Raw genomic sequence first — 16431 nt, 5'->3', positions numbered from 1 at the left:
CATTTTCCAGTTTCTAGCCACTACAAAGAGGGTTGCCACAAACATTCGTGCACATACAGGTCCCTTTCCCTTCTTTATGATCTCTTTGGGATATAAGCCCAGTAGTAACACTGCTGGATCAAAGAGTATGCACAGTTTGATAACTTTTTGAGCATAGTTCCAAACTAATGCAATAAAGTTCTTTGAAAAAAGGGACTATTTCACTTTTATCCGTATCTTTGTGTCTAAAACTGCCTCGAAAATTTTGAGAGGGATAGGAGAAGTTCTGTTTTTTTTAATTTTATCAACATAGGGCTACTTCTAGTACTCACCTTCTAGTTATGTAGATTGGTCACTATCTATAATTTACAATATTAGGAAATGGGTTGGAGGCACTAAAATGTTAAATGAATTGCCCAGCTAATGTTTGACATAGGCAAGACTGGAAACCCAGTGTTCCAAGGTTCCCATCCACAACACTATGGTATCTCTTGCACATAGTAGGCCTTTATCAGTGTTTAACTGAACTGTTGAAAAAAGTAAACTAATTGGTTTCCACTAGTGTTTGGACATTGTAACATCTACATTATTTCATTAAATTCACACAAAGTTTGATATGTGAATATATAAATGGCTAAACTCTGACTAAAAGAGTCTCATTTGTCACCTTTCTTTTCTGCTTGGAATTCCAAACTAAAGTTATAACTATTCTTAGAATATATATATTTTTTTTATCTTATGCAATATTGTTTCCAAGATATTGCTACAGCAGCAAACTAATGCCAAACCCACTTCTGGGAAGATTGCTGATTTTGACCGTTAACACAAAAGAGTTTGTGAAGAACAATAATTTTATTGAAACAAAAGCTGGAATGTGATTTTTTTTGTTGTTATTCAGTGATATAATCCTTTGATTTTTCTATTAAGAGTATCAATATAATTAGATAATATTTGTTTTGGTTATATTGTTTTTCATGGTTCTGTAGACTTGATTGATAGTAAGCTGTACTCAGTGAAAATTCTTCTTAGAATATTAGATTGACTGCATAAAATATATTCCTCTGTCAATGAAATAGTCACGTGCATTAGGGGATTTTTCTTTACAAGGAGATATAAATTAAACAGTCTGCCAGAAAACTACTTTATCTAAGAAGAGGTTTTAATTTGCTTTTATTAATGAACCATCTTGAAACTGTTTTCATTCAATTCAACTAATGATTAAACAGTGCCTACTGTTTTCAAGGCACTGTGCTAATTGGTGGGGCTACTAAGTCAAAACTATCAAAAATGGAACCTTTCCTCAAAGAGCTGAATTTTAATTAAGAAGAATATAACATGGGGAGTTCTTCACTAGGTAAACAATATTTTTCAATTTTATTTAACAGAGTTACTTCATTAAATTATTTCTGATTCTAATCACAATCATTATCTAATATATTTCTTTTGTATACTTTTCTCTATCCAATACCAAATAGTTTTTTTGACTTGCTTTATAATATGATTTTGATGTGAAAGAACTATACTTGCCTCCATCCTTGTTTTTCAGTTTCCCTTATTATTTTTGTTTCTCTCAATAAAATTGGAGCCTTTTGTCTAGCTCTAGTTTTGTTATAATAATAACTATAATGATATAATACAGTAGTAATTGTAATAATTATCAAATAATAATAAACTCTGAAGTAATTTAGATAATATCACCATTTTTGACAATGACTTGGTTGTGATCATTGCATATCCCTCCAGTTAAAATCTTCTAATTTATTTAAGGAGAATTTTGTAATTGTAAAATATGTCTTTAGTGTGACTTAGCACATTCATTCCCAGATATTTTCCATTTTGAATGGAATTTTCCTTATTATTTTTTCTTCTTTGCTTTGTTTATTATAATATAGAAATGCTTTGATTTTGAATTTGGTTTTGTTGGTTTTAATTTGTTTCCTGGTATTTGAAGTTATATATTTGTATCCTGAGCCTGCAGTTCAGGTCCCAGCTGCTTTTCTGCCTTTACAGGATCATCAACAAGTACGAAAAAAATAGTAAGAAGAAGGATATAACATGAACAAAGATCTGAGGGACTGCATCATAATTTATAACTCAGCAATTATTTGCTGTCCGGCTCCACTCCAATGTTCCCACTTTCCATTGACTTAGCTCTTTGATTTCCTCTTCCTTCTTGTTATTCAAGGTCAATCGTTCTTTCTCCCCTAAGGCAGGTGACATAAGCAAATCTTGTTTCCTAACCACAGTTGTTACTTTTTGCTTTGTTGGCAAAATATTATAATAATTTCAATATAGGTCACACTTTCTCCCTAGATTTAGCTTCTCTAAAACTCAATTATAGACCTTAGCAAATGCAATTTGCTCAGTTACACTTTTTTTTTCTTTTCAAAAAATTCTCACTTTTGAATTATAACAATGTATAAATGTGTGGGAAGGGAGAGTGTCATTCAAATCAACAAACCTATATACCCAAATGTATGTGATTTTGAGTAAAATCAATAAATAAAAAATTACAATTCATGACAATTTTGTTTCCGTACATTATAGAAATCCTTTAGTGGTCTATGGCTTTTAAACTAGTATCCAAATCCCTGCTTCTCCCTCTCCCTCTCCCTCACTTTCCTTGCACTCCTTACCTTTATTTAGGCAAAATGAATTTCCCAGTCAATCTCTCCACTGGAACAAAAACCATCCTGGATCTTACCTCTTTTGAAATTTCTCTTCTTTGATAATTTATGTATCTCTCTATTTGGAGTAACAAGTCACAGAGCTAAGCCAGTGTGGAAAGGGGAGAGTGCTGACTTTTGTCTCCCCAAAAAAGACACATATGGATGTTATTTAAGAAAGGTTTTTAATTAGGGAAAGCAATGAAATTTGTCATTATACATTATACATCATTATCATTATATATGTATGTGTGTGTGTATATATTATTATATATGTATATTAAGTGAATTATGAAAAGCTCATAATATTATTAAAATATTCAGAATCTCGAGAAAACATTGTTATTCAATTTACTTTGGAAATTATTTTATTGCTTATAAATTTTACTTAGCTATAATGTTGCTCAATTAAGCATGGGAATATTTTTCTTTTACCCAAGACCAAACCAATGGAAAAAGAATAAACACATGCCTGAATGTGACTTCCACATTAACTGAGGTATAAATGGATTGTTGTTGGGATAGCTAAGTGGTAAAGTGGATAGAACACTGGCCCTGGAATCAGGAAGACTGGAATTCAAATCGAGCCTCAAATATTAGCTGATTTAATTCTATTGCCTTCAAAAGAAAGATATGAAGATGGGAGGGGAAGGCAGAAGGAGAATCTAACTACACCCCTAATTTTTTTTTTTTTTGGCTGAGGCAACTGGGGTTAAGTGACTTGTCTAGGGTGACACAGCTAGGAAGTATTAAAATATCTGAGACCAGATTTGAATTCAGGTCCTCCTGACTTCAGGGCTGGTGCTCTATCCACTTGTGCCCCATAATATTAACAGTAAAATTGGGGATAATTTCAATCTAGCAAATCCAGAAGCAAAAGATGAAAATTCCTTTGTCAGAAAAGAAAGTCTGGGAAAAATCAATAGTGCAAGTTGAGAGAGAGAGAGAGAGAAGGAAGTAGAGAAGAAGAGAGAGAGAAAGTTGCTGTTGAGTGGTTTTTGTCATATCTAACTTTCTGTGACCTCATTTGGGGTTACACTGCCAACTGAGATAAGATGATATATAATCAGAGTACTGAATTTCTATCTCACTCCATTAAAGATTTATTATTGTAAAATTGCTTGAAAGCCAGAGTGGTAATTGGAAGACAACAGACAAGTGGTTTAAGAGGTAGAAAAGATGTTGAACCATTTCTTTGTCAATAAGAGGCAGGGAGGGAATGTTAGGGATAATTAAATCCAAAAGCCCAGGAAGCAAAGAAATACTAACCAGGGTTGTGCTATCTCCTGGCACAACATGTCCAATTCCACCAACTTCACAGGGACCCAGTGAAGAAAATAGAGACATGAAAGAGATGATAGTTCTTGTCAGCACTTCAAGTACTGGTCCTGGTGACCAGGAACAAACACTACCCTGGAAGACCCAGTTCACCAAGTACGTCCATGTGTATTGAGTAAGATCATCTCAGCTGGTAAACTGTGAATCATCCTGGGGCAGGTGTATGAGTAAGATCTTTCCAATGTGTGCAGGATTAGAATAATAGAAAATTGTATGTGATTGGGCTAAGTTTTTCCATAACTTATAACTAGTTAAGTCTAGGCTAGCTCCCTGAAGACCTCAGGATCAGCCAGAGTCAGGATAAGTAAAAGTCCTTGATCTTTAGGAGGAGAAGTGAAAGAAGCAGGCAAATGGCCACAGGCTCGCCAAAGATGTATCCTTGATTCTCAAGTCCAAGTCCTCGATTCTCTCCTCCTCATCCTGCCACTAAGTAACTCTGGCCTCTCTCATCCCACCCTTTAGTCCTTGCCTACAATTATCTTAACACCAAACATTCAGCCAGCACCAATGGTGAGAAGAGCCATTTAACCAAACATATGCTAATAGACTCATTGTCTCACATCAAATAGGTAATTAGCCTTAAGTGCAAGACAGAGTTGAGAAAATGACATTGTAGAGTTGAATTGGTGACCCTTTGGTGAAGAAGTCAAAATAAAGAACAGAAGAAAGAGATTGGTTAATGGCTTGAGAATTGAGGGATGGAGGAATCAAAGATCATGATGTAGATGAGGAGTAGAGTTTAATAAAGGAAGATAGTTGAAGAGGAAGAAAGTCAATAGATTATAGTTAGAAAATGGAATTTCAGACTTCTTGAATATAGATGTGGTATATTTGTGGGTTATGGCAAGATTGAGGCATGGCCATCTTTGTGTATAGCTGAGGGGGGACAAGTCATTGGAAGTAAACATATTGAAGAATGACATCTTTAGAGTATTTGATGGAATGAATGTCATTGAGTATGTTGAAGGCCTCTATTTTTGAGGGCAGAAGTTGGGGAAGAGAAAAAACTTGTAAGCCATACAACAAATTCATTGAAAAAGGATGTGAATGACCTGGAAATTTGTGGACAACAATTACAAGGCCTTTTGATTGAGTAGTAAACATGGGTTTGGAGAAAACATATTCTTCTCAGAAAAAATAATTTTAAAAATCAAAGAAATTGCCTATAAATGTTTCCCTAAGACTGTATAAAAAATTAAAAAATCAAAGATATGAGTACGTCTTTTTTCATTCTCTGTTTACTATTCATCTGACAACTGCCCATCAATTGATGATAATCAAACTTTTTATCTTCTGGCCTATCTCCAGATTTATCGATCTCCAGTCAAATAGACAAATTAGAAGGAATTATTCTTGGCATCCTGGGACCTCTGGGTTGAGGAATTTCTCAACACCTTTTTTTGTATCCCTTTCCTTAGCACAGTGCCTCACACATTGTAGGTATTTAACAAGTGCTTATTGACTGAAAGGGTGAGAAGAGCCAATAGAAAAGGCAATAGGAAATGAGAACAAAGATGCATGTAGACTTACTAGCCTCTTCTTTGACCGGAGAGAAGGATAGTATGGAGGATTATATAGAATAGTACCTTATGCTTGCAATGTATTTCCAATAAAACACAAATTTATGGACTTACCAAATATACTTATTGTAGGGAGCACTTTTTTGCATGTAGAAATAGGCTCGATTTTGTTCTAGGGGTTTTGCCTCTTTATCATCCCCATCTTGTCCCCAAGTATATATCCAATATTCTCAAATTCCTCAGACAAGTATTTGGATTTTGTTAATATATCTCCTAACTCTTCTGATGGAATTAAATTTGAAGTTGACTCTTAGGGTTCATTCCTCACCAATCTCAGCAGGTTCAGAAGGACAAGGTAAGTAAGTAAACACAAGTCTGGAGATAAAGCAAAAAGATTTATTTAGCTAAACCAGTAGATACATGTAGAAGCATCTAATCAGGATATAAATTTCATCACTCTTAGGCAGCATTTTGCATCATTAGCAATAGTTTAAACCAATCACAATAAAAGGTCAACCTGGATATCAGATGGGATAGATTCAGTTTATCACAGATAGATATTTTAGAATAAGATATTCTGCTCTATCATGGGAATAGAATATGTGCATTTTTAAAACTTTAGAAATGTAAAATAAAATCTACAATTGTAATTTAAAACATTTTCCCTAAATGTTTACTGAACTTCTTAGTTTGATAAAAAGCTGATATAATACTTTGCAGAAACAAAAGACTTCATGCACATTGTCTCATTTCCCTCTTCTGTGAGTAATATAGTTAATAGAGTGACAACAAGAAGAATAATACCTCATATTTCTATAGCATTCCAAGATTTGCAACAAAATATTTTCCTCATGAAAATCCTGTTGAGCATTACAGACCAACAGTGTCCACTGGAGGCATACTGTAGCATCTGCTCCTATTGCCCAGACTCCTGACTGTGTGTTCAAAAAAGAAAAAAATGGGCAAAGGATATTGAGGTCTGGTGTTGGGATTTAAGGACAGCCTTTGAGTATAAGGCTGTCAAACACTAATGGCAGACTAACTGGGGCAAGCCCATTGTGAAATCTATCCCTTGTACAGCACATAAAAAGGTGGTTACAATAATTGAGAACTTTTTGAAATAAAAAAGGGCACTGGGATAAAATTGAGAATTGTCTGGAGGAGTGTGAGATGCTTCCTCATGAGGATTAGCTGTATAAGTGCAAGGAGATAATGGAGCTCTAATTGTCAATTATCATGAATGCAAATAAAGAGCAGATGAACAATCCTGAGGAGGCATGTAATATCCTCATTTTTCTGTCATCTTAACCAATCTGAGAGGTGTATGGTGGTACCTCAAAATAGAAGACATCACTCTTAAGCCAGGCTATGTTCACTTCATTTTTGTTTTGTCAAAGGTTAAATAAGCTGCAAACCAAGTGAGGTTTTGTCTTGCTCATGTTTTCCTTCAGAGACATTTAGCTATTCTGAATCAGCATCAGCAGAAATGGGGATCCAACTCAATCTCTAAAATAGAAGTAAATCTGAAGTAGACATAAAGACATGTCTGAAGTGGTGGCTCCTTTTATGACTAATGTTTCCCTCCTCCTTTACCTTGCCTTGGGGGGAACTCAGTAAAAATCCCCTCTACCAAAGACTGGAGAGGATGTGTGCCAAGACTGTGTTCAGGTAGTGATGGACATCTAGAATTCTTTAAGGACCAATTCCTTTTTCATTGAGTTCTTAGGATCATCTCAAGGAAGAGTGTGATGGCCTTAGGCCTGACATATCAGATATGTGCAAGACTTATATCAGTCAATATTCTGATATTGCTCTCCAAATGACAATGCACATGCAATCCAGGGAGATCTGTGAAAATACTGCCTTCTGCAAATGCTTCTGCAAGTCCTTCTTCCAGCTAATGTGACCATCATCAAAGTGATCCCTGTGCTGGAGCTGATGGAATCAGTCATTAAGAACTTGGTTCAGATGCAGACTAGTCCCATTTGCGAGTTATGCCAATATGTTATCAAAGAGATTATCAAATTGCTGGAGGGCAACAAGACTGAGGAGGATATGATTCATATAGTCCAGACAGTGTTCTCCATATCCCCAAGCCCAGGTCTGAGGCAGTACTGAGACCTGATAGAGATCCACCATTGTGAATGTGTTCCTGGGCAAGACAAAACCTCACTTGGCTTGCAGCTTATTTAATCTTTGCCAAAACAAAAATGTATTTAACATGGTGTGGCTTAAGAGTGATGTCTTCTACTCTGAGGTACCACTACATACCTCTCATATTGGCTAAGATGACAGAAAAAGATAATGATAAATGTTGGAGAAGATGGGAGAAAACGGAACACTGATACATTGTTGGTGGAATTGCTAATCTAACCATTCTGGAGAGCAACTTGGAACTATCCCCAAAGGGCTATCAAATTGTGCATGACCTTTTGATCCAGCAGTGTTTATCCAAAAGAGATTTTAAAGAAGGGAAAGGGAACCACATGTGCAAAAATGTTTGACATGAAGGAAAGAACAACAATAATGAAGTAGTTTTCTTGGCTCACATTGCTGAGGGAAGCTGGTATCTCATGATCAGGTCTTTGTACCTAATATGACTCCCATTTTCTTCAAAAAATATTTTTTCCTTTCCTGTAAATCTCCTGGTAAGACATCCCCCAGAGTGGCAGGTTATCTCAATTAAAGACTCACTATTCTTCCACTTATGAGTATGATTTATTTCAGAATTTGATGATATAGAGTTCAAGGCTTGCAAATCACTTTACAAATATTATCACATTTCACCCTTACAATAACCCTAAATAACCTTAGGTATCTTTTACGGATAAGTAAACTGAAGTAGGCTTGTTAAGTGTCTTGTCCAAGATAACATTGCTACTAAGGATTTTAGACTGGCTCTGAATTTTGGTCTTCCTGACTCCCAGTCCAATAGCCCTATTTAAAAAAGAAGGTGTTTAAATGAAAGCTATGACTGAGTTTTTAGGAAATTAATAGTTGTCTCACATTTATTTTATAGTCTAATGCCCTCCTGGTTGACCTACAAGCAAGACTGTGCCAGGAAAGTAATGCCTACCATATTGGTCACAAGATAGAAGTTTTTGGCTTGAGGTGCCTAAGTGATTTGGCCAGGACCATTGAGCTAGTGAGAAGTATTCGAGATTAGATTCTAACCTGGATTTTCCTGACTCTAGATTCACTCTATTTGTCACACCATTAGATGACTGTGTTTATATTTCTCTATTTGATAAGTGAGGGATAAACAAGGTTGAGAACAGTAGAATTTAGCAATTAAAATGTTTTTTTTAAAGAATTGGACAGTGATGAATTGTAATGTCCAGGCTAGCTTTCTGGAGGATTTCGGGACCAGCTTGAGTCATTGGTCTTAATGGAGGAGGCAGGAGAGCCACCAGGATGGTCAAAGATAAAATGTCTCATTTCTAAGACTTCTCAGCCCTTATATACCTTAGTACAATTACATCATTATACCAGACTAAATATGTGTGAACTAAAGAACCATTACATCACCATACTAAGTACTAAGTATATATGTGAACTAGAGCAGTATCATCTCATCAATTCCACTGAGTTAACATCTTTTTTCAAGTTTACTTCTCCAAAGTTCCAGATCTCTACATCTTTTGCTTTTTGTTTTAGAACACAGTTGGACAGTGATGAATGAATTTGGTTCTAAAGTGTGAGTTAGGGGGAAGTAGAAAAAGTAACCAGAAGCCTGCTTTTACTGGGAGTTTGGCAGCAAATGCAATGACTATCAAAAGACTGAGAAAGTATAAAGGACCAAAATGAAAATAGTTTTTTTAATAGGTATTTAAGAATGAGAAAGACCTGGGAATATGACTAGAAACAGGAAAGCAGCCTATAGAAAGGGAAAAATTGAAGGTGAAAATCAGATAATGGGATAAGGACTTAGAAGACCCAGGGGAAGAGGATAAAGCTATGTACACAAGTGGATAGACTTATATTTCAAAGAAATTAACAAAGGAAGAGAAACTTTTGAGATATAATAAATAAGGAAAATGGGAGAGTTCAAGATGAAGCTGTATGAGTTCTGAGAGAAATCTGGAGATCCTGAAAATCTGAGTGAAGATAATATTTGGAACAACTGCTTTGGGGAATGGCTTTTTTTTTTTTTAAGGTATAATGGGGTAGAGCCAGACCTAATATTTCATCAGTACAGGAAGGAATTCATAACTTCATTATTGTTGTTATTGTGAACTCCTTTGGCAATCTGAAGTCTATGAGACATTTTTTAATGTATAAAATAAGTAAGTTTAGAAAGAAAACTAGTTATGGAAATAGTTGTTTTTTAAAAGAACAACCAACTTCATAGACTCCAAATTAAAAATTAATTGCTGAGTAAGAAATTCCTTCTACCAATTTAGATAAGAAGTCCAACTTTTGAACTACTATGACATATTTCCTTTCTACTAGTCAATTAAGAAAAGGAAAAAAAAATCAGTAAAGTAATCACCAATAATTAAAACAGAATTGCACAACTATTTCCAATGATTAATCAAATGGAAGTTGGTACTGAGAAGCAGACAGGGCTTGTAGCCTTAATAAGAAATAAGAGATAGAGATATTAGTATAATATTTGATTGAATTAGTCAACTACAAGGATAGGGCTTTGATTAGAGTAAAGAGAAATCTGACCAATGATGATGGACTGACATAAAATGAATGGATGTAATCACTGATTATTAAAGAAAAGGAAAGGAAGAGACCAATAGGAGACATCAGAGAAGAGAATTTCAGATTTCAAGATCATTGACATAATTCATATTCAGACATATGAGATAGTGAAATGACCATTTCTGGGTTTCTAAATTGAATAGCCAGGGTATTTGAAAGGATAGAACACATAGACTGAAAGTTGTGGAGCAGAAAGTAGGAAGTTAGGGGTAGCAAGAGCAAAGATTGAACCAAATATGGACCACATTGAGAAAAGAGCCCCAAACACCTTGAAGCTGGTTTATTCTGGCAATTAGAATGGAACAAGTAATAAAAATGTGTTTGAAAGAGATGATAGAGTAAAAAAAGAGTATGGGTTGGATGGGAGTGGTGCTGAGGGGTCGGTCAGAGATGTTATTGGGGTTTATAAAAAAAGTTTATAAAAGAAAAACAAAACAAAACTAAACAGTATTTGATCCCTATTTTCAAAGCTTTCCCAAAAGAAATTTGGCTGCTTTTAGAAGTAGCAAGCTTCTGTCATAGTTCTTCCATTAGAGACTGAATGACCACTTTTGTGGATGTTATAAGCATATTAGCTATATGAGACAAAGATGGACAAGATCAAATATAAAGACACTTTTTAACTCTTTAAGATTCTAGTTTTCTACTCAATAACATAGAACATAAGATAAAGGGATCTTAACCTGGGCCCCACTAGCCTCTAAACAATCTGTAGATGGATATCAGGATGTCCAGGAATTTGGATAAGGAAAGAAATCTTTATTTTTACTGACTTCTAACAAATGTAGAATTTCTTTCAATTATTTGAAAACATTCTATATGGGCCCAAAGGGCCTTTAGGCTTCATAAGTCATGACACAAAACTTTAAGAAACCATACTGTAAAAGTAGAAAAGTGAAAAATAATGGCTTATTTGCCTCTTAGACCTTATGGAGCTCAGTAGTTGAGCACCCATGGCCATCATAGTTCTCAAGTTTTTGGAATAGAACTTTAATTCAATGCTGGACTTCATTAAGTTGCCAATTGAATAGATGAAGTCAGTCCTTTGGGCCTCTTTATTTTTTAAACCCATGTCCCCATCAGGAAAGAACCATTTCTATCATCCCAATTCTCTATCATTCTAATTTATTTAACTTATATCCTGGTTTCTTAGAAAACTAGTAGTCCAAGGGAAAATGACCTTTCTCTCATGTTGTAATTTTCTTAGGAGAGTGTCCCTCAAGGAAGAACTAGTATATGGTTCTAAACACAAATCCTCCCTGGTTTCAACTTTTATAATTAACATACTGCATAAAAGTATTTTCTGGGAGAGGAGACTTTGGGAAAGGGTTACTGGAATTTCGACAAAATAAAATAATGTACAAATGGATTAAGGAACAGAAAACTAAACTTATGTTATTTTGTTTGTTTTTTCTCCCTTTAGGATGTGAAAGACATGTTGAATAAGTAAGTTTGCATCTTATTTTAAACTATCCAAAATAGTGATTTTATATATGAAGATAAAAATCTTCACCCTATTTGTGAAAAGCTTTCTAAAAACAGAATGAGTTACTTTTAGAAGCAGCAAGTTCCTGAAACGGGAGATCTTGCATTAAAGGCTGCATGACCACCTTTCTGGTATACTATAGAAATAATTCATAAATTGGACTAGATAAATTTTGATGGTGCATCTCTCTCTTAATATTTTAGTCTTCCAATCCATAAAATCTGTGCCCATGTAGGAGTAGATGTCTGTGTAAATGAATGGGTCAGTTGAGTTTATGCTCATGCATAACATGTGTAACTGACTATTCTCTTTGTAGGAATAAAGCCCTGTTACATCAATATTCCCTGGATGATTTCCCCAAATGGACAATGTGTCACATCACTGGGATGAGGGAAATGATGATGACCTTCCAGGGTGAGTTTCCCCTTCTTGATTAGTATTCTGGAAGACTGGAGTTCCTGTGATGTGTGGGATAAATTTATTTTTGTAGGAACTTTAGGAATGATAAAGTGAATCTTCTGGCAATCTCTGACCATTCAAATTGGTCAGTACTGCCACTGAACATTATTGATATATTCATAGTTCATTTTGTATTTTTATAGATCATTGCTTCTGTGTCCCTAGGCAAATCGTTTGATTTCCTTGTGCTTCAGAAAACTTAGTTTCCCTAATAATCTTATAGTTACTAAACATTTAACAGCTAATTCATTGCTAGGAGTTCTTTATATTGACAGATCCATATTCATGTATTTTATGCATTATCTTGGGCCAACAAACTCAAAAAAACTTTATTGGAAGGAAAGCATTGTAAGACAACCAGTTGCATCCGTTTTAATTGTTAAACAGTAATTATAGATCTTGTTCCTGTACAATGTCCTGGAATTCTGATGTATTTCCTACACGAGAGATAAAATATTTTTGGTCCAATAATCTTAACAATAAAACATCTATATTCATAGTTTTTTTTTTTAATTGTCAATGATTTCGTTATTAGGTTAAGCAAAAAGAGTGTCCTTACCTGAGAGAGATATTGAAAGTCCAAGCTCTTGGAGCCTTTACCAGATTAGGTTGTGTGTGCTTAAAGTACATGAGGATATATGAGGATTCCTATGAGTTCTCTGCAGAATCATGGGGCAAATTCTGTAAGACTGAAATCACTGAATTTCAATCATATAGACATTTATCAAGTACAAATTAAGTGCATGGAGAGAGAAGGTCTCACAGTTTAAAATATGTCAGGGTGTCTAGATAGTAAAAAATAATCATAATGTAAAATAACACACATAAATGTTAAATATAGTATGTTTCCAAACATAGGGAAGATAATAGAGAGCTGCAAGAGATTTTAGAGGTAGGTCATGCATTTCATCTTGAATTTTACAAGATGAGATAATTGAGGTCCATAGTGATTAATTTACTTTAGCAAGACCAGGTGGGTAGTAAGAGAACCAAGATACAAACTTAAGGTCTTTGACTCCTTATTCAGAGTTCTTTCCATTGCCTCATGCTGCCTTCAGGCAGAGGCAGGAAAATTACCTATTATATTCTAGGATGCGCTAGTCCAATTAGACTGTAGCTAGAAAGTCCTTTAAGGGGTATAATGTGACATGAGTTTACAGAGAAGCTAGGAGGTTCTATTGATATGAGTTCTTGGAGCCAGCAAAACTCAAGTTAAAATCTACCTTCAGGCTCTGCTTAAAACTATTTCAGCTGAAAAATATTTTACTTAAGGATATATCCTTGAGCTCAAAACTTAAAAAAATAACAATTTTTAAAAAAATGATGGATTCCAATATGTAAGATAAAAAGTCAGTTAGGTGTTATTTGTGAGGACAAATTCCAATATCTAAAAAAGTTTTAGAAAGAAATTTATTAGGTTATTTGGTAGATCAAGGTAGCCAAAAAGGGGCGGTTCCTTAAAGTCTTTGAGATTACATCAAAGAGTTCAGAAAGGATCTAAGGACATGATGAGGATTGTTTGCAATGTATATCATCAGGTAAGTCAATCTAATTTGGAGAATTCAAAACACAATCTTTGAGTGAACCAAAACAAGTACTATATCAGACCTAAGCATCCAGTATAAGCCTGACATCAGCAGTAAGCTTTTTGAGTTGGATCATTTTCTAGCCAAATAAAACTAGATTTAAACAATATTATACATGATAAATAATAATCTATAAAAATTAATCTTATATAAGGGCAACCAAGGATGAATGAGCTTAGAGGTTAGCACATTTGAATGTATATATAATTGGCTGTAATAAATACTCAAAGTGTAATACATATGTATGTCATTTACCTGTCAAATTTACTGGTTTTCCACTTGCATAGCTATCACCTCAACCTTATAATTCCTTCCACCTTTTATCCTCATCACCTGCTTCACTGCCAGGTTTCTTAATGGAATGGATTAATTCTGTCATAGCATATAACTAACTTGGTGTGTAATGTCCAAACCAGCAAATCTTTTCCCCAAAATTTACATGGATATGAAAAGATATAGTCACCTATATTTAAATGTATTTTTTATTTTTAAATTTTATTTTATTTTCCCAGTTACATGTAAAACAATTTTTATATGTTTTTTTTTAAATTCTGAATTCCAAATTATGTCTGTCTCTTTTTTTTCCTTTCCCCCTTCATCAGACAATTAAATATAGGTTATACATATACAGTCATGCAAAACACATTTGCATATTAGTTGTGTTGTGAAAAAAGATGGCAGACAAGAAAAATGAAAATTTTATAAAGTATGCTTTGATCTGTATTCAGACCTTCAGATCTGTATTCTTGCTCTGCAAATGGATTGCCTTTTCATCATCAGTCCTTTGGAATAGTCTTGGATCATACATTGCTGAGAATAGCTAAGGCATTCACAGTTTTACAATACTGCTGTTACTGTGTATAATTTTATAATACTGTTGTTAGTGTGTATAGTGTCTTCATGGTTCTGTTCATTAGATAGAAATAGACTAAATGGCTACTTCATCTCTCTGCAGGAGATATAACACTGGATCCTGAAACAGTCAATCCCTACCTCATTGTGTCTGCTGATCTGAAGAGTGTGAAACACTCATGTGTTCCCCAGGATGTACTTGACCACTCAGAGAGATTTAACTATTCTGCCACTGTGTTGAGTACTCAAAGGTTCACTTCAAGTATACATTACTGGGGAAGTGAAAGTGACAAACATGACTGAATAGGAAGTGGGGATTTGTAAGGACTCCATTAACAGGAAGGGGAATCCCCCATCGTTACCTGGAGAAGTAATTGCTCTGAAAATCTTCAAAGCTGGAAATAATTTCTGCCTTGCAGTCTCATACATTGAGGGTAATTTTCACATAAAAGAACACATAAAAAAGATTGGCATTTTCCTTGATTATGAAAATGGTCATACATCATTTTACAATGTTACAGATGGATTACTTATGTGTAGTATATCAATTGTTGCCTTCCAAGGACCTCTTCAATCTTTCTTTTTGCTTTCAAAATGATGATAACACCTCCATATTTCTTGTTGTTTGCCCATGTGTAACCATTTCATAGCAAGTTCATTTACCCAAACCTTCAGCCCTAAGGCTAAGAAAGAGCTGATAATGATAATAATTATCCAAAGAGATTCAATTATAGGTGACTGAAAACAAGTAGTAAAATGACTTTTTTTTCACAAATTGGAATTTATGTTGAACTTATCAGTAAAGAACTTGACTTACATGTCAAAATGGATCTTATTCAAACTTTGCTTCAAAGTACAATTGCTCCAACCTCTCATGATACTTATTTCCATATATTAAAAAAAAAAAAAAACCTTGGCTGTTCAGGTAGAGCACTGATCTAATTCCTTTTCTGAATTCAACTGGATGATCTTATCCAGAGTTAAATAAACCTTTAGTTAAACGTTTTGTAAGGAGTAATAGATGACAGGAAATAGATCTTTCCATTTCACACAATCCCCCCCTGGAATTTGTAAATTATATTTACCATATTTCTATGAAGAACTTACAGACCATTCAAAATCAACCAATATATCTATACATTGTTTGTCAAGTTCACCATCTGGATCATCTCTCTCTACTACATTTCAACCTTCTTTCTGAAGAATCATCATTTTAATAGCATCTCTATATGCAGTATCTTTAACAAGGACCGTTGAATTATTCTGGTTACTAATGTAATTATACAAGGTAGACATGGCAGCAACAGGATAATACCACTGATTGCAATAAGTCCATACCATAAAAGTTGCTTCCACCAACTGTCTTGGAAACTGTTATCACATAGCAGATTGGCATTTGGCAGACATAAAAATACAAAGATAAATAAACAAAGATGACAATCTAGGAAAACTGAGGCACAACATTACACACTCTCTTTCTGAATATTTGAATTATTGAATTACCTCCCCCTAGATACCTGGGAGGTCTCAGGACCATAATTTTGACCAACCTTATGTAAAGCAAATAAACCAAAATAAAACTAGAAAAATGCAAGGACTTGTGGCAAGGACATGTCTCTCCCTGATAATCCCAGAGTTAATCAGCAATACACAGGCTCCCTGTTGCTAGCATGTCAGGTCCTCTGCAATTGGGGAGTATCTCAGCCAGAGAATCTAGTTTTAAATGGACAGTTCACTGTAAGTTAGGTCTGTCGTCATTTGTGCATTTAACTTGGTCTCTGCTTATATAGGGAGTAGCAGTGCTCAAGAATCTCATGTTGCCCATGCTAGGA

At 34.6% G+C, this 16431-nt stretch overlaps 1 protein-coding gene across 1 annotated transcript in view; it reads left to right on the top strand.

The window, feature by feature from the left end:
• The window catches only part of LOC116419856 (probable E3 ubiquitin-protein ligase TRIML1), a 32152-nt gene extending 15984 nt beyond the window's left edge, over window positions 1–16168 (top strand). The window contains exons 3-5 of the mRNA XM_031942229.1: window positions 11640–11662; window positions 12019–12116; window positions 14703–16168. Coding sequence (XP_031798089.1) covers window positions 11640–11662; window positions 12019–12116; window positions 14703–14902 — 321 coding nt within the window. The 3' untranslated portion in view covers window positions 14903–16168. The remainder of the gene's footprint in view (window positions 1–11639; window positions 11663–12018; window positions 12117–14702) is intronic.
• The last annotated feature ends 263 nt before the right edge of the window (window positions 16169–16431 follow it).

Source organism: Sarcophilus harrisii, chromosome 6, assembly GCF_902635505.1.
Source record: "Sarcophilus harrisii chromosome 6, mSarHar1.11, whole genome shotgun sequence".
NCBI classification, from domain to species: Eukaryota; Metazoa; Chordata; class Mammalia; order Dasyuromorphia; family Dasyuridae; genus Sarcophilus; species Sarcophilus harrisii.
This window is presented reverse-complemented; position numbering and strand designations above follow the sequence as displayed.